The sequence below is a fragment of the Wyeomyia smithii genome, chromosome 2, assembly GCF_029784165.1.
Source record: "Wyeomyia smithii strain HCP4-BCI-WySm-NY-G18 chromosome 2, ASM2978416v1, whole genome shotgun sequence".
In the NCBI taxonomy this organism is placed as follows: Eukaryota; Metazoa; Arthropoda; class Insecta; order Diptera; family Culicidae; genus Wyeomyia; species Wyeomyia smithii.
Window position 1 is genome coordinate 39,112,954 of NC_073695.1, and position 17,661 is coordinate 39,130,614.

General features: G+C 36.6%; 2 protein-coding genes across 27 annotated transcripts in view; one reads left to right on the forward strand and one right to left on the reverse strand.

Moving 5' to 3' along the window:
• The window catches only part of LOC129724619 (sorbin and SH3 domain-containing protein 1), a 255,649-nt gene that overhangs the window by 212,044 nt on the left and 25,944 nt on the right, over nucleotides 1–17,661 (forward strand). The window contains exon 1 of one of the 26 annotated variants that reach the window (XM_055679663.1): nucleotides 17,381–17,403. The exons of the other annotated variants lie outside the window; for them this stretch is intronic. The gene's annotated coding sequence lies outside the window, so the exon portion shown is untranslated. Of the gene's footprint in view, nucleotides 1–17,380; nucleotides 17,404–17,661 lie in introns of those variants that run through there. 26 annotated transcript variants of the gene reach the window in all.
• LOC129724621 (uncharacterized) lies at nucleotides 3,624–4,965 on the reverse strand. Its single transcript, XM_055679665.1, has 2 exons — nucleotides 4,436–4,965; nucleotides 3,624–4,365 (listed from the first exon to the last, which is right to left on the reverse strand). Exons 1-2 carry the CDS (start codon nucleotides 4,737–4,739, stop codon nucleotides 4,157–4,159), a joined length of 513 nt encoding a protein of 170 aa, XP_055535640.1. The 5' UTR covers nucleotides 4,740–4,965; the 3' UTR covers nucleotides 3,624–4,156.

Sequence of the window (17,661 nt, forward strand, 5' to 3'; positions counted from 1 at the left end):
ATTATGATGGCGACCCTTGCAGCAGCAGTTGCGAACACTTCCTTCACTCTACTACACTCGACAGTGCAGTGTAGTATCTTCTTCATTCAGTGCGTAATAGGTGAACTTTTATGCACCTGTTACGTGACATGATGAGGCGGTCGGATAACGGCCTGTAATTGCAACTACACTGAAAATATATTTTAGTTTATTCCACGAAAACGTTCGTTTTACATACAAAACCTTTTGTTGTTTTCTGCAACGAAACCAATGCGTAATAAATATGGAGGTACTTTCGTTAGAACTGTCAGCATTGTAACAGATTTCTATTCGTATACATGACGAAAGGTTTTTAAAATGAACTAAATCAATCGTACAAATAAACGCTGCATAATGTAAATAGTACGAAAAATTAGTAAGCGTACGCAACAATATATACATTCTACGAAATCAAAATAACAGAACACAAAAATTTTGTTCAAGTAATTACTCATGCTTACGTTTTTTGTAGCATGTACAAAACAACTACGTACTTCTACTAGAACATTCGTACCACTAACGAACCTAGTAGTACAGTTTAAAAACTATTCGTAAACTTTCGACTATATTTCGTACAATGTACAGACAATTATGTACGCTGCATACATTTTTCGTACTATTCTGAATCCAATGTCCTATCGGAAAGAGGAGAAAATGGACTTCCAGAATCCATAAAATTTGCGTAATGATAACCCCAATGTGTCTAGAAAAAGATATCATAGGTCAGTTATAAATTTCGGATGATCCTTATGTCTTTCGTTTTCAAGAAGATGGGTTCATATGTAGTTGTGCTATATATGTCGGGGCGCTAGTGGTAAGAAAGGATTATTTTTAAGTATTGAGAAAATCAGAATTCTCCGAAACAGGATATTTCTCTGGATAACGAACTTGACGGAAACGTACGCAATATTATGAGAAACGTTGTCGTTAGGGTTTAAGCTTTGTATTGTAGTTTGTTTCTCAATACTTGAAAAAAAACATAAATAACGTGACTGTATTTTTTTATTTCATGAATTCTGATATTTTGAATAAAGTAAATTTGACTCAAGTATATTCATATCCATATAATTTTTTAGGATGTTGAAGATGTTTCAAATAACCTAAAATTATAGCAAACGAAAATTCAGGCATCGGCAGCTGGTTGCGTAGATCTTCTGATTTTTGCAGCTAAAAAACATGAATTAAATTTAAAAAATGTGCAGTTCTATGTTATGAACATCAAGAATTATCAAACTTACCGTTAAGTTCATTTAGTAGTACGAAAGTATGTGGTTTCGTTCTTGCACCATCGTATTCCAATTTGTAGAATTCTCTGTTCAAAAAATCCCACAAGTGCTCACACTTGGGTGGGTAAGCAATGTTAAACAGCTGGTATGCTTTGAAACATACATCTACAGCCTTTGCAAAGCTGTAGTACTTATATGTTATGTTCTCAAAGTCTACCATGATTGAATGGAAGTTCTCTATAGTTCCAATAAGTGTCATAAAAGGTGGAATACAGGACTCACGCTTCACTTTCTCATCATATTTCTGTTTATACTCGGTTTCAGTAGCGCAAATAGTTAGGAACGCCTCTCTCGATTCCTGAATACTGTAGAATCGTCGTTTAGGATCTGTTGTTAACTTCTTCTCAATCCGCGAAAAAGGTAGTAGCATTTGCATAAGACGGAACGTCATAGCGGCTGACGAGTCTGAAGTATATAAAATATTATATAAACAACTTAGGTCTAATTCATTACTTGATTTTTGTACTTTGTGATAGATTGTTGCTTTTGTCAGAAAGTTTGTTCAACATGTCGTTGTCTTCAGATGACTTGAACGACTCACGATGTTTCGGGAATATTTCCTCCACCATCACATCTACGAACGCGTCAAGGGAATCAAGTAATTCGTTTTTCTGACCGTGTATAAATACAAAATCAGCTTCGATCTATAAGAAAAATTACAAATTAGTCTAGTGACAAATCATAATTAAGAAACAAACAAACCATCCTATAGCCATCTGGATTTTTGAACTGTGGCCAAAGGTCAAATATTTTGCTTGCGGATTGCGGGTTGTTTTGATTCTGATTTATGTTCAACCGCGTTGCAGCACATCCCACCCAATGCGCAAGCTTTTCATCGTAGCTCATGGTAGCCATTTCATGTCTCAGAGCGCGGATATGAATTTCTTCGTCTTTTTCAGTTGTAAACCTTTTTGAAGGATTTCCAACTATGGACTTCGTGCTTTTTTCTAAGCTTGATTTGCGGTTGAGATTGCTTTTCCAGTTTCGATATTTGTGGTAGAGTTTACCCAACGGTGCGCTATTTTTCCTTTCAACGAAGTAGTACGCCTATTGAAAAATGAGAGCATTTTTTAAGTAACCTCATATTACCGCTTACAAGTTTTAGACTAGTTCAGTCAGCTTCAGATATTTTTGAAATATAACACAAAAAAAGATTGTATTCATTGAAATGTTCAAAGTGTCGTACCCAAGTTGTTAGGTATAATGATATTGGTTAATATATTTTTGATTTTTATCGTTTCTCTGTCACAATGACATCCCTTCAACGATAATGTAACGTCAATGAGCTATGATATGATGGAGAATGGAATGGAACGATAAATACTTTGTTATATTGAATATTGGAAATATTTCGCAATATATCAATAGTGTCTTGCCCCTAGGTTGCTCAACTTTTTACGAAAATGCGTCAAATTTTATTCATTCTACAGTTATTTTCCACGAGCGTGTACAGTAGCAATCTGTCAAAACTTCAAAGTGTTTCAGTTGTTTGGGAATGTATGAGAAGGTGAATAAAATCCAGAGAATCTTAGGTACTTATAATATTAATATTATAATGTGAGTTACGAAAACAATGTCATAGTCTACAATTGTTTTACAGGTATCAAACAACAGATGTTCGATAAAAGAATCTATGTTCTCATCCCGTGAGTCTAGTGGTCAATCATTAACATATGCTTTTAGAAATATGCCGGTAGTAATCGAGCAAACATTTAAGAACGTGGATATTATACGGCCTATTTTTCTTCTGACGTTTCTGGAACACTGACCGTATCGAAAAAATTTGATAGAAAAGCCAAGAAATTTTCATGATATTGTTAAGCGAAACAGGTGAAGAGAAAATTATGTTATGTTATGAAAAAAAACCCTTATGTTCAGTTGCATGAATATTCAATATGTAATTTAAAAAAACTACGCTACATACTTTCCTTCAAGAGCTTAGACTGAAAATGTGTATAACAAGTGAAGAACATTTTCCACCTTTTGCAAAGAAACAAAAGTTTGTTTATATCGTACTTCTGGAGAAAATTTTCGAAAGGACTTATGTGTTTTAGTGAAGGAAGATCAAATGCACTCCCACGCAAACTAACACCACTATCGAGTACCTAACAGTTTTTCCTTTCTGATTATGATGTATGTTCGCGTGGGAGTTCTAAAAGATTCGAGTAGATAACATTTTGAACTTTGATTTCAAAAGCACAAAGGGTGGCGAACGGCTTCGGCAGTGGTTTTCATCGGCAGAATTCTTCGTAAGATTGCTGCAGCAAACCACTGCCGAAGCCGTTCGCTACCCTAAGTCCTTTTGAATATTTTCGCCAGACTGGTTCATTCACCAATTGCCTTGCGCGTCTTCAATTGGAACACAGCCATATATTGTATATGTATATGTATCATGCTCAACCTGAACTGATTGTAAGGTTCTTCAAATCTATTAATCAGTAGCTGACAATAGCTCGCTCTCACGAAGTTGCCAAATACAGAGAGCGCTAAACAATTTCAAATAAGGTTACTTTTTACTAACTCAGCTTTTCCGTCCGCTGTTTACACTCAAAATCAAAAGAGATAAAGATAGTGAAGTGGAGTGTCCATTATACATACCATTACTTCTCCTGGAAAAACCTGGACTATTTGTGCCGCCAATACAGAACAGTCTTTGACTGTTAAATCGTGTTTGTTTTCAATACAGAACTGAAGGATGGATTCCAACATCAGCTTGCGAAGATTATCGTTGAGAATTTTGTCCCGGTTGAATGTAGCAATCAAATTTAAACCATACTGATTTGACTTTAATATGGTGTTCAAATCAAGCGGAGCTTCCATAGCTCTGGACTGTTGTGCTGAATTTGATTCGTTCATCGAAGATTTGCTCGTAATGTTAAATCGTTTTCAGGATTACATTCGGCTTTCTCGACGTCGATTGTTGAACGCGCAGATTCCATCCAGTTGTGCCAGTGGTGATAGAATTCAACTTGTGCCCCCAGAGGGATACACGGTTGGTTCAAAATTGATATAGCCATTTCCGGAGTAAGATGTCTCAGCACACCGACGTACAAGTGTTGGCCTATTTATGAATGAACAATTAAGACTGATACAGTGTCTGAAAAACGTTCGGGAAAATAAATTCAACTTACGACAGCAATACGGGAACAGATCTCCTAGATTCCAGCTATTAAGCAACGCATACAATTCAAGTATATCGGCATTAGAGCTTGCATACTTCTGTATAAGTTGTTGGCACGTAAATGTATCATCCGCGGGGGTTTCGTTTTCATTCGTGTTTGAGGTAGAATTATTGTTTTCAACATTCATAACGCTTATAATCGGAATTTGTTCAAAATCTTCTATGTTCACAAATTGCGATGGTTCTTCGTCTGAAGTGGCTTGCGTTGATACTACTACCGTTCCCATACTGTTAGTTTCTTCCGAGTGTTCCATTATGCGTTAGAGTTTTTCTTTGCGACATGTAAGTACAATAAACGTACAATTTTCTGTTCGAATATGTTATTTAGCAATATTGTTTCGGCCTAATCATGTTCAACCCCCGAGCTGTTTTATGAAGGTTAATAGGAGGGCCAGCTAGATTATCAACGCTAAGTATGTAGTATTTGCTTTGTTTCGTGGAATTGCACGTTTCGATTGCATAAGCAGCGTAGTGCTCATAATAATTTATCATTTCAATTCGTTTACAAACAACGTGTATAGTTGGGGAGTAGCCGAATAAAATTACCTCATTTATTTCAAAAACTACCACATTTTCGACAGAAGTTGCATCCAAATATTGACACACAAAATATCCCTGTTTATACTTTTTGGACTTATACACACATTTGGAATAACAACGGAAATTGTTTCCATCAAAATTTTGTTTCTTGCAGAACGCTTGTATCAAATCAAAATGTGTTGTGATGATAGCATGATGAGACTGTACGATGTATACTGGCTTAACAGGCTCATTTATAAAATGAGCAAATTTCAGTTGATACTTTTTCGCTATGGAGATGCATATGTTCTTGCGGCTAGTTATATTACGAGCGTACGTTTTGAATTCCTTATGCTTCGCTTCAAAACGAAAAGACCAGTAATGCCTTGGAGGACCTGACTGCAGAATCACTTAATAATAATGTAGAAGCATATGGTGTTTTGGCTTCAAGGTATCTTTGAAGAGTCGAACGTAATCTTGATGGTGTTCGGTAATTAAAATACGCAGTCGTTCTGCTAAATCGCATGAAATTTCAAAACAGAGAAGAATGTCAATCAGCTCTAGGAATTTCAGAATAAAGGACCATACATCATCATCGTCCGGAATAAGGTCACCGACCATTAAAGGAAACAGATGTATAAAACACATCATCTCTCTTGCAGTCATTTTTAAACGGAACTTATTCAAATGATTTTGTGTAATTTCAGGAGTTACGTGGTCAATTTTTATTTCTCCATAGTTGAACATGTGTTTGCGTGTATTCAGTGTTTCAAGTGTTAGATATTTCATTGAAACGAAATAATTGATAACATGACAGATATCATAATGACATACACCTTCAAAAACATCATGCATCAAATCTACTGCATAGTTGGTAGTTACGTTGAAAGATTTTATGTTATTAAATATGCAATGTTCTTGCACACCTGTTAAACTGAGATCGTTGGCTACAACATCTGCAGAATAATTTTCAGGATTACGAGCTAAACTCAGATTATCTGTGGACAATGTGTGTGTGATGGGCTTAGGAGTTTTGCAAAATCTACAGAAAAATGTGTGGTTGAAGGATGATGTGAATCCTAGAACTTTATTCAGGCCCAAATTGTCTCCAACGAAAAGAGCTAGGACAAAGTACACGAGTTTCTTTCCCTCAGTCGTTTCTATGAGAATTCCATTTTCCTCAATATCCCGGATAGACCTGATCAAAGCATTAAGACATTTTTCGTTACCGAACTCTTTATAGTCTTTTCCTTTTATAACTGCTGCCAAGTAGATGTCTGAGTTCTCTACAACCGGAAAAGAATAATATACGAATGATACCGGATCAGTATGTGTACCAAGGGCGTTGTTGATTTCTGAATCATCAATGTATAGAAAAAACGGCAAGACAATTTTACCCGTATCAATGAAAGGTTTACTTTTTGCTCGCCATAATGCCCCATTGATGAAATGTGTATTTGTATTTGATTCACTGATTGATTTCATATTGCTAAGAGTATTTAGGAGCAAGGAATTTTTTTCAAAAACTTTTCGAAATTGGAATGACATAGGTAGCAAAACTCCCGTTACATCAACTTCATCATAGACAAGTTCTCCTCGTCGGTATCGTTCTGCAATCTCTTTGTTAATTTCGAATACTTCGTAATCGCAGACGTTGTCACTTTGTAGAAGCCAACTGAACAATTGTTGCTCATTTTCACATTTGTAGAACGGATTTGAAATTTCATGAATAAGTGATGTTAATCGTAAGCGATTTTCCAGATCGTTTGTGTTGCAGTACTGAGTTAAAAATGTGTTAACGGAGCCAACAATCGGATTAACAATGTCTTTTATAACACTTTTTTGGATGTTCAAAACGTCTGTTCGTGAAAAATTGTTGTTATTGTGGAGGTTGAGTGTAAATTTCACACCACACTCATCAACTGAAGCATTATCGTAGAGGAAGTCTCCCGAAGACAACATAGATGAGTGATAGGTATCTGATACTGGCGTCGATTTGAATGTATGTTGGTTTTCTTGTGAAATAGATGAAGGTAATGGATCGAAGAATGCAGTACTATGTAAAGTCAGAGCTGGGTGATTCAGAGTATCAATTTCATTATTTGGATGATTAGTGGATTGTGCTTCAATGTGATCTTTGTAGTGACGTGTTAATGAACTCAGGCTTCCGAGCAAAGTGTTGCATCGACCATGAAATGTGCATTGATAATTATGTTTTTCAGGTAGATCATGAAACAGGCGAAAATGTTTTCTCATGAATGGAATAGAATCAAAGTGAATACCACATACAAAGCAATTCATTTTTTCTCTATAAGCTGAGATGCACACACTATGTTTGTTTTTCGTATTTTAGAGCGAGGTACCTATGTTTCTACTAGCCTGAAATTCGAATGTATGTTAAATTTAATCTTGGCATGACAGAAAATTTGGTAGACAATCACAACACTGATGATCTTGAATGACGCAACTTTTCTATGCTATTCGAATGGATTAGGATTGGACCAAAAAATCGTAACAACTTACCAAGGTTTTATTCCCTGCTTGAATTCTGCTGGTATTAACAGCTTTTAATCTCCGGAACGATGATTTTTTGCACTGAATATCAAAAAACACCTAACAACCGTTTTTCTATCAACCGAATTAAACAATGGCGACGAAATGAATGAACGCTCTGTAATGGAATAAGTGCTGCTAGTATATGTAGGTATTATGAACGAAAGTTTTCGTATAATTATCGTTGCTATCCATGTTCGTACGAAAGTACATTCGCGAATTATACAAATCATGCGTAATGTTGCAATTCCAATCGATAACTTGTAATACGAACGTTATATACAATTAACAAAAGTGCTGTACAATCTACGAATTTCTTGTTTACGAAATGTGCATGAGTGGAATAACGAAAAAACATTTTCAGTGTAAAGACAACTGCTTCGGAATAGCCCGGGAGGGGAACGTAACAAACTAATGAACGGATAACCGCGGTGGATCATCAGACGTGTCGAATCTTACGACGTCAGTGTAGGACATTAGAGCTAAGTCCGTGCAAATCATAGCTTAACAGCTATAGATCATCACTTAGCAAAGTTAATAACAAAGCTAGCGTCACGTTTGCTGTCTAATATCACGTGGAATGTATAATTTTGATAAGAAATGAAAATACTGATAACTTTAGTATTATTATATGAATTTAGTTCAGAGGCGTCTCGTCCACCTGTTCAACCTTTTCATAGGACAGGTAGACAATCTCAGAAAAAAAGTGATTTTTTCACATTTGTAGAGTGGATGAAAAATCGTCGGAGTAATTTATTTGTAATTTCAATGTTATCCCGAACATCCTTATTTCATTTTCTACATAGTGGAAATGTATGCACCGTGAAGAATGTAACCTGATGGGCTACATTTCAGACTACGCCATACAACTCACGCGCAACGCAACCCACACGGCCACACGCAATAATGACTACTGTTTGTTCAGACTTTTCACCTGAACTAACCGTCGTTCAACACTTCTCTGCACCTTCAAGTGCGGCAGGGTAGACGCAGTCATTCATGCTCACCACTACTAATGCGACGCCTCGCGTAAAAGTGACATTTTTGGTTCAAACTTTCTGCTGAACAAAACCGATGTCAGCGAGAGAAAACATACATTACACACCTCCTCTCTTTAGTGTCTGGTAATCTGTTTCGTTATGCCTTTCTGTTTCTTCTCTCGACGTCATTAAAATTTGAGAGAGACCACGTGGCCGCGAGAGTTCGCAGATCCATCTTCAGAGCTTTCGTAGTGCAAATGAAAAACGAGCAAATTCATTCATTATTTCTGTCAATGTGGTGGAATTCTTCCGTCGATGTATAGTTTCATTAAAACCTCTACACCCATTTTGTTCATTCGAAAACTTGAACCTCGCATAGTCCGCATAGTAAACGTTTGTCTTCTTACGCGCTGCTTTCTTTTTAGTTTAAAATTTCAAAATCGTCAAAAGAAACGCTTTAGCATTGAACAAAAATAGGTTTTTTACTCATGCGAAAAGTTTAGAGGCAAATAGATCATAAACATAATTTCAATTATCGTTGGAAAAAACCTGAATGATACTGACATTGCATATCACAACGCCATCCGTCGAGCGAACTTTTCTAGTTCTTCGACGGATCCAGACTTATTTATGACTAAAACCGATCATTGAGAATCATGATGTGATAAATGTGGATGAAGATTTCCTCCATGAAATGATGCAGATATCATTATTCTACGAGAAAATTAACGGAAAACTCGCGGTCATAATAGACCGTAGAAATTCTTTGCCATATAGATAAATGTAGAGAGATGAAAGTTTTCGAAACTGTTATCACGATACTGTTGTTTTAGTGTTGCAAATGTTGATTGAACAGGTAGCCCACTTGGTCACGCGTCGCCTCTGATTTAGTTCTTTTCTTCGACGGAAATTTCATCAATGATCAATGACTGAATTGTGACTGTGTTCGCACTGTACATAAATTTGGTCTTTATTCAGTCCAAACTCGGTTTTCTTTATTTTATTCTAATGTAGCCTTAACCTGTTCAATTTAGACTAAAATTTTATTGTAATTTTGACTAAACTTGCACAATGTACTGGGTCACCGTAAAAGTGATACACTTCATTAATGCCATAAAATTAAAACAGATGCATGTTTCTTCCCTGGTTCTTTTTTATTATCATGGTAGAGTAGTAAAGTTACAGTTGAATCAGTGCATTTCCAATCTTTCGCCATTGCATTTGATAACGGTCCGCGAACGCTTCTCAAAATTATCAGAAGCTGCACGCACGACAAGTGTGCAAAGTCCTGTGTTTTACTTCACTCAGCTTATCTAGCATATACCTCAAAATGCGGAAGTCCAATTATTCAACTGAGGAGAAAATGCGGCCCATTTAGAGGTGCTGCAAACAACTGGCTGACACTGCATCTTGTTGAATGCAAAAAGTTACTTCTTCGAATAATTCCTTATCATACGGCAGCAAATGGTCTTATATGACGTGTTACTGATAGTACTATTCAATAATTTTCATACCTTTTCTATGTTGGGCATTGCTTCCCAAACCACCACAGCTGAAGCATTCTGTAATCGTTCCACTTCTCTTTTTCGGTTGGAATATCACGAAGACATGCTCCATACACAGAATCGTTCTGCTTGTTCCAAACAGCCTCCAATGCAAACAATCTTTCATATGAAAAAGCAACGTGCGTCTTCAGTCTTCAGGAATCAAAACAAACACAGCTGATTACAGGGCCTACCAGTGCGAAAAGAGGCTCTCAAATGTGTGTATCCCTTTACGGCGACACTCTGTATACTTCCGTTTTTCCTAATTTTGACTTGTGATTTGATTCCCAGCTTTTTGTTGATTCAAGTTCAAGTGATTTGAAAGTTCAATTTGTCCCGACAGGTGATGCGATTTAAACTTTGGTTTAGGTTTAACAATGGTTAGAGAACAGATTGATCTTTAATATGCAATGCAGTTTGTGTTAATTGTGCAATAGGTGATGAGTAACAAGAGTTTGAAGTTCATTTTTTTAGGTTGAGCTCCATCGAGATAGGGTTTTTTGCGAGAAAACATCAAAGTACGATTAAAATAGCACTACTTCATTTCGTTTGAGATGCGGGTTACTATTCGTTTTTCAATTAAACTTTTAATTTTTCTCTCCCTTTTAAGTTACAATGCAGTCCTAAGTTTATCATATACATTTTAGTCCAAACTGAAAAATTATTTTGTTGAAATTTTTTTTTCAAAAATCGAATTTAACTAATGCTAAGATCTTGTTTCAAATTTGATTTATTTCGTGACAATTTTCTCTGAGCTTAGGATCGATTCTGTCTTAATTTACTCACGCGTTAGCATCAATTAGGTCTTAATTCGGACTTGAATTTGTTGTTGTCTCGATTTTACCAAAAAAAAATTTTCACAATTTCCTAATTTTGTGTCAGTGTTGTCTCAATTCGGCCCAAATTTAGTCTTGATTTCTTTTGCAGCTTCAATCCTGCTAATTAAATTGTACTTTTGTCAAATGTCTCAATTTAGTCTTAAAAAAAGTTTCTTTCCAATACGAAACTTGACCTTTTGTTTAATTGCGGGGCTAGCTCTACGATCCTACTGACAAAACTAGTCTCTCCCGAGCCGAGACCGGAACCTACGACGACTGGTTTATGATTTGGCCGAACTTTGTTTCAATTTTGTATCTTTTTTATTCCGGCATGTTTCCTTTCTAAATTTTTTCGCAATGCACTCTCAATTTTATTTCTACTTTTTGCCTTTTTATAAGTTTTGCCTTATATTTTTCAATTTTGTCTCAATAGACAAAAGTTCTCACGACAAAATAGTTGGAGTAGATCTTACACTTCAGGTTTGTCCAGAAATTCTCGATGGGACGCAACTGGGGGACGTTGGAAGGGTTTGCCGACTTGGATACTACATCGATATTCAGCTGCTCCATCTCTTCCAACAATCGCAGATTTGGCCAGAACACCGCGTTTGATATTTCTCAATCCAATTTCCGGCAGCTACCACGTACTATAAATTTCTCCGTTTACGGCCAGTTTGAAGCGAAAGAAAATTGTCAGCCACAGCTACATCTTCTTGGGGAACTTCGTGTGTGAAATGAACTTCACTTCGATGCTCACTTCTTTTGTGGGGAAGTCAAATAAGAAGTGCCTTGCCAGTCGTTGCCATTCAGGATCAGACAGGTCTCATCGTCCATCAACACTGCCAAGTCGCGATTTGCCACGAGAAGCGACTTGACCATCTTATTCAGCGCTGTCGCTGCGTCATTGCCTGCAGACCCGAGACCAGTGGATAAAACTGTCACTTCCTGATATGTATGTCCATGTTCGCTAGGTACTTTTTCAATGTTTGGCCGGTTGCAGCGACCTCTCGGCCAAGCGCACGCAGCGATATAGCTATTTTTCTCTCGGTCTTCCTCTTCAACTTGGAGCTTCTTGTCACTCAGGGTCGTCGGCCGTCCGGACCCGGGCTTTCTTTCGATGCTCTGATTGTTGTCCAATAGTCCGAGATGTTGTAGATGTCGGAACGGGCGTATCCAGCGTCAACAAAGCACCGTTTTTTGACGCGACGGAGTACCGTTCTTTGAACGCGCACGATTAGAGTTCGACTGATAGAACTGTCGAAATTTTTCTGTTAACTCAAGGGTTACTATGATTGACGCTGCATAGGTAGTTTCGTCAGTGTGTGCGAAGGTAAACCTATGAAAAATCGGCAATTTTTGTCCATTTCTCTTACGTAAACGTTAGCACTATTTTATCAATTTTGCTATTTTGATTGGTCATACTCAAATTTACACTATATTTTTTCCTTGATAGTATTATTACCAATTTTACTTTCCTTGCCAACTTTTATTTTGTGTCAATTTTGCTTTCAATTTGATTTTTAAACAAATTTTATTGTTGTAATTAAGATTGGTATCTTGTTTTATACTTTCATTCAATCCGAATACGTGTTTGTTCCATTCTCAGTTTTGTCTCAGTCTCAATTAGACTTTAATTCTTCTGTTTCAATTTATTTCACCGTTTTTTTTTTTTCTAAATATAAATGCTACTATAAATCAACTAGCTGCAACTTCGTCCCATCTTTCTGCCAGAGCTCGGATACCAGTATGAAAGCGTTCGTCTTTCTAGGTTAACCGCAATTCAGGTGATTTTTGAGGTCTTCATGAGAGCAGACCTACTGATCAGCCAGACTATGTGTCATCGAACGAATTGAGTCATAATCGGAAAGTGCAATGTCTGGGAAATATGGCGAGTAAGGTAGGACTTCCCGTTAATATACACACTTAAAATTTATGCCGGGTTTCGGTAATTTGTTGCCGAGAACGGCACTACTCAGTTAAAAAAATAAAGGCAGCTGTCATATTTATTCGTAAATCTCGATTCACCTATCTGAAATTTCGGCACAAAATATCCGGTTGAACCGAGATTCACGAAAAAATATGGTAACTGTCATTATTTTTTTAACCGAGCACTCAGTGGTACCGTTCTCGGCAATAATTTACCGGGACCCGGCAAAAAATTGAAGTGTGTAAGTTTTAACGACTCTACTCTACGAACCACTTTTTTCTGCCTCGATCCTATTTTGGCCATTTTTCGATCGCATTATTTGAAGTCAATACCATTCTCCTGTGATGGTTTTGTTTGGCTTCAACATCTCATAATCAATAACATTGATCTGTGTATTTGTCGGGAATACACAGTACAGCTATCACAGAGTGCATATGCGGCCGATCCGACGGCATAGAAGCTTGACCGAGCAATCGCCATGACTTTCTTCTTTGGAAAGCTTCGATAAATCCATTTTTCATCAACCGTCATGGAGCTTAGATTCAGCATTCCCTTAGTTTTTTATTGCCTGAGCAGTTGTTCGCAGGTGACAAAGCGACAATCCCTTGGCTTCAAATCCCAAGAAGCCCAAAACTCTTGTTAAATTATTCCCAAAGCATTCAGTCTCATGAAAATGGCTTGACCGGTAACTTCTAGTTCCGAAGCAAGCTGTTCCTGCGTTTGGCATGGATCTTCATCGAGTAAACACTCCAATTCAGCGTTTTCGAAGGTTTTTGATATTTCTTCACGCAGATAGTCGTTAACATCGAAACTGCCGTCTTCAAAACGACGGAATTTCTGCACGCTGTTCAACTAACAGAACAGCATTTCCGTTAAGTTTTTCAAACTCTCGATGCGCTTTAACCACCGTTTTCTTTGATTGAATCGGGAAAAGTAGCACTCTCCGCAAATGGCAATCATTTGATAACGTGTCAAAGCAGTTTGTTTATCATAGGTCTCAACTTGGTTCAACACATTTTGGATTGATCAAAATCGACCAACACTTGTTGGCGCCATCTATTAACAAAATAGCGAAAATTTAGTTGCGCATCAAATACGTTTATTCTAATCTTGCTTTAAATTTGTGTCCTATTTTCTCTTGATTCCGATACAAATTTGTTTTAATTATCTCGGAGTTCTGTCGCTCTTTCAATTTTATAGCAGGTTTATCTGAATTATTTCTCAATTTTTCCTCTTTTTTTAAACTTGGTCTTATTTTTAATTATATGTGGATCATAGTTATGTCTAAATTAATACATCGGTCTCAATATGTTTATTTCAACTACAATGACTTGTGCTCAATTTTGTGTTTATTTCAACTCCAGTTTGTATTAATTCAATCCTAAATTTATCCCAATCTTATAGTTTATTGCCCTCATTGTTGTAATTGAGTTTAAACAAAGTAAAATTAAAACAAAGTTACAACAAAACTGTTTTTCAACTAAGACTAAACTCATTAGGAGTTTAGTTTAAGTTGAAAAACAGTTTTGTTGAAACTTTGTTTCAATTTTACTTTGTTTTGTGTCGATTGTATCTAAATTTTGAATCAGCCAATTTTCATAATTCGATTTTTATTTGGTACCTCTTAATGCAGTCTCGCTTAAATTTTTGGGAACGTAGAATCAAACAGTCGCGTATTGTTTGTTATGTTTTTTTGTTTAGAATCATTAAAAGCACGTGAAATACAAAAAAAAACATACAAAAACTCAAGTACAGGTCGAACTCGATAAAATTCCCACTCCGGATAAACGAGTGTTCCGAATAACTGAATTACAAAAAATAATCATTCAAATTTTCAATCAACGAACCTAAGGTAATTGTTTTCTTTTGTTATTTTACTTGTATGATGCAGCGGCGTAGCCAAAAAATATCTCCCTGGTAAAAAGAGCTGAAGTTTTGGGAAGCAAAAAAGATTAATTAGCCATGGATTGATTTCACTTTTGTCGGACATGTCCCAATCACTCCAAAAAGGTTAGAAATGGTAACAAATATTTTAAAACGGAGAGAAAAGGTTAAATTTCAAGACAAAAATTAAAAACAAACAGAAAAAAAATATTCCGGATAATCGAGTCCGACCTGTACATCGTTTTATTTTTCCTCTAGCTCGCATCTCTATGTTAATTTCAACTTCAGTTATTTATACCAAATCTTGTGTCTACTTTAACTCAAATTCGTATAAACTCTGTCCTGAATTTGTCTCAATCTTTATTTTTTAATCACAGTTTAGTCCTTATTTAGAAACAATTTTAATGAAATCTTAGTTTTCTACCTCAGTACCAATAACCAATAACATCTAAGATGTCGCAATTCAGTTAGTAAATAAATTTTGAATATTCCGGTTACTTCCGGTTTTGTCACTTTTTTATCCAATCTAGCCAAATTAGCAGCAATTCAGACTTAATTTCAATGCAATTCTACTTCAATTTGGCTTCGTTTACATTTTTTTCTTGATTCGTCTGAATTCCATATCAAATTTGCTTAGTAATCTTAACTAGTTGTTGATCAAAGTTTTGTCTGAGCTTGTGCCCTTTTATTCTTATATAGTCTCTATTTTTTGTTAATTTTTTTTATATATTTTTTTTACTTACTCTGGTACAGTTGTTGTTCCAATTGGTATTGGTATTAGTATGTTTTTATTTTTCGACATGATTTCACTTCAGTTTATTCTGGGTTTTACCGTGATTTACTCTCTCAAATTTATTTCCTAAGTTCTATCTTCAGATTCGAAACAATTTTCTATCAAATTATTCTCGATTCTGTCCTCACTTGTGATCGAGTTTTCTTAACTTTTGTCTGTTTCGTCTCAATCCAGAATCAGGTTAACTCAATTTTGTGTTAATTTTAACCTCAATTTTTTTCAATTTGTCCCTAATTTTGTTCCTATTTTAAATAACACCCCAAGTCTGTTTGTGTTTGTTCCCCTTTTTTTTAAATATCATTTGTTGAAAAAGAGTTAATTATATTGCGTTGTCGGAGCTTAACCCTTCGAGTCGTTATACCCAGACCTCGCGACGATTGGCCTGTTAGAACAAAAGCGTACCCCGAAACCAATTGGGGGTTTTAGTTATCACCTAAAGGAAAATTATGACCTGATATAAACAGATTTGTTTCAAATCAGAAATTTGCACAGTGTAAGCTGTTATCTAGTTATCAGTACTTATCACCGTTTTGGGGAATCGTACACAACTTTTAGTTGTTACGCATTGAGTTGAATATCGTTCGTTCACGAGGCTTTGATGTACTAAGTTTTTCTCCTCACTCATTCGAATCACCAAATTTACTGCGTATTTGCCGTGAGTTTTATGCCTCAATGCAGCAAAAAGCTGTCAAGATTGTGATTGGAATAAAACCAGCATATAATTAGATGATTCACTGGATGTTGACACCTTTGAGCATCTATTTAACAATGCACAAATACAGTGCTGGAAAGTATAAAGAGGATATTTCTACTGTAACCAATCGGAAACCCTATCATCATTGAACACACAAAATACTGTAGACTTCACCGAGCGGCAGCAAATAAATTATTACGTGTCCAGCAAAACCACCGCCAGTGACGTAAACCCTTGTCGATCGATCGATCGATCGTGTACATGACATGATCGAACGACAAATAAACAGGGCCTCCTCTCACTAGCACAGCTAACCCTCCGTTCATCGATCGACAAAGTCAACAACGAGGAAGAAAGAGAGAAAGAGCGTAATTCTGCGAGGGAGAAAAATCAATCCTCCATTGAAACATCAATCTGTTAGCAAACCAAAAACGCAAGACGATTATCGTTGTTTACACTTCGGCATTAAGCGTCGATCTCGCATCGTATTGCGGTGCACCTTCCCGCGCGGCCCCAAGGGGTGTTTCAACACCTGTTAAGGTACCACGCGCGCTCAAGCAGCTGTAGGCGAAGAATAAGCCGAAAAGTGGCAAATTGCTGGAGGCTGTTTCATTATTTAATCTGCCACCATAAGCCCCCGGCGGCGGGCACCTCACAAATCAAACCATTAAACGTTATTAATTTCTCAGCCTCCTCCTGGCCGCGTGCGTTGGCTGGTTAGAGCCAAGTAAGAGGGGTTGGGTTGGTGTTTTTCGGGCGGTTTTTCAGGCGGTGTGGAAATTGGAAAATTGATTCGGCTGTGCCGACTGTCTCGGCTGGGCTGAGTGTGGAAATCACCTGGAAACCGCCTGCCGGTGACTCGATAAAGCCTGTATGCAGAAGCACTGTTCCAATTTCTCGATTTAATTTAATTTGCGATTATTATCTTCTTTTTTTAACTTTCAACAGTAACAGTGAGTAATAGTGACAAAAGTTATATTATTACTAAAAACTAGAACTTCGCTGTGGGTGCGGTAAATATTTCTTAAGCTGTGCTAGAATTCGAACAAACAAACGTCGCATGTGACGGTGCATTAATAGGAAAAAAAAACAAACATAGGCCTGGAAACGCACAAACAAAACTTGTTCATACTGACTGTTTGTTTCCAAGCTAGAGAAGGATGAGGATTACGTTTAGCGTTACTAATGTTAAACCCAAGCGGAAGGGTGAGTTACCTAAATGCAAACGCTTTCGATTTTTCGCATAGCGTGCTTCTTTAAAATCTAAAGTAAAAGTAGAATGAGTTCTCCACAATAGAAAATATTTCATTCACCAATTAAGCTTTACTGAATGCGCACACACAAATTAGTTGCCTGATAGAATCGTTTCTGTTGCAAATTATGATTATGTTCTCGTTTCAATTCAGATTTTATTTAACTAAAGGCTTGGCAAATATAATGCATCGTTAAATAGAATTCGTTCAT

Coding starts and splice junctions, on each gene's coding strand:
- LOC129724621 (XM_055679665.1), bottom strand. CDS start 4,739: ATGGAACACTCGGAAGAAACTAACAGTATGGGAACGGTAGTAGTATCA. Junction 4,366..4,435: donor TCTGTTCCCGTATTGCTGTC/GTAAGTTGAATT, acceptor ATTCATAAATAG/GCCAACACTTGTACGTCGGT.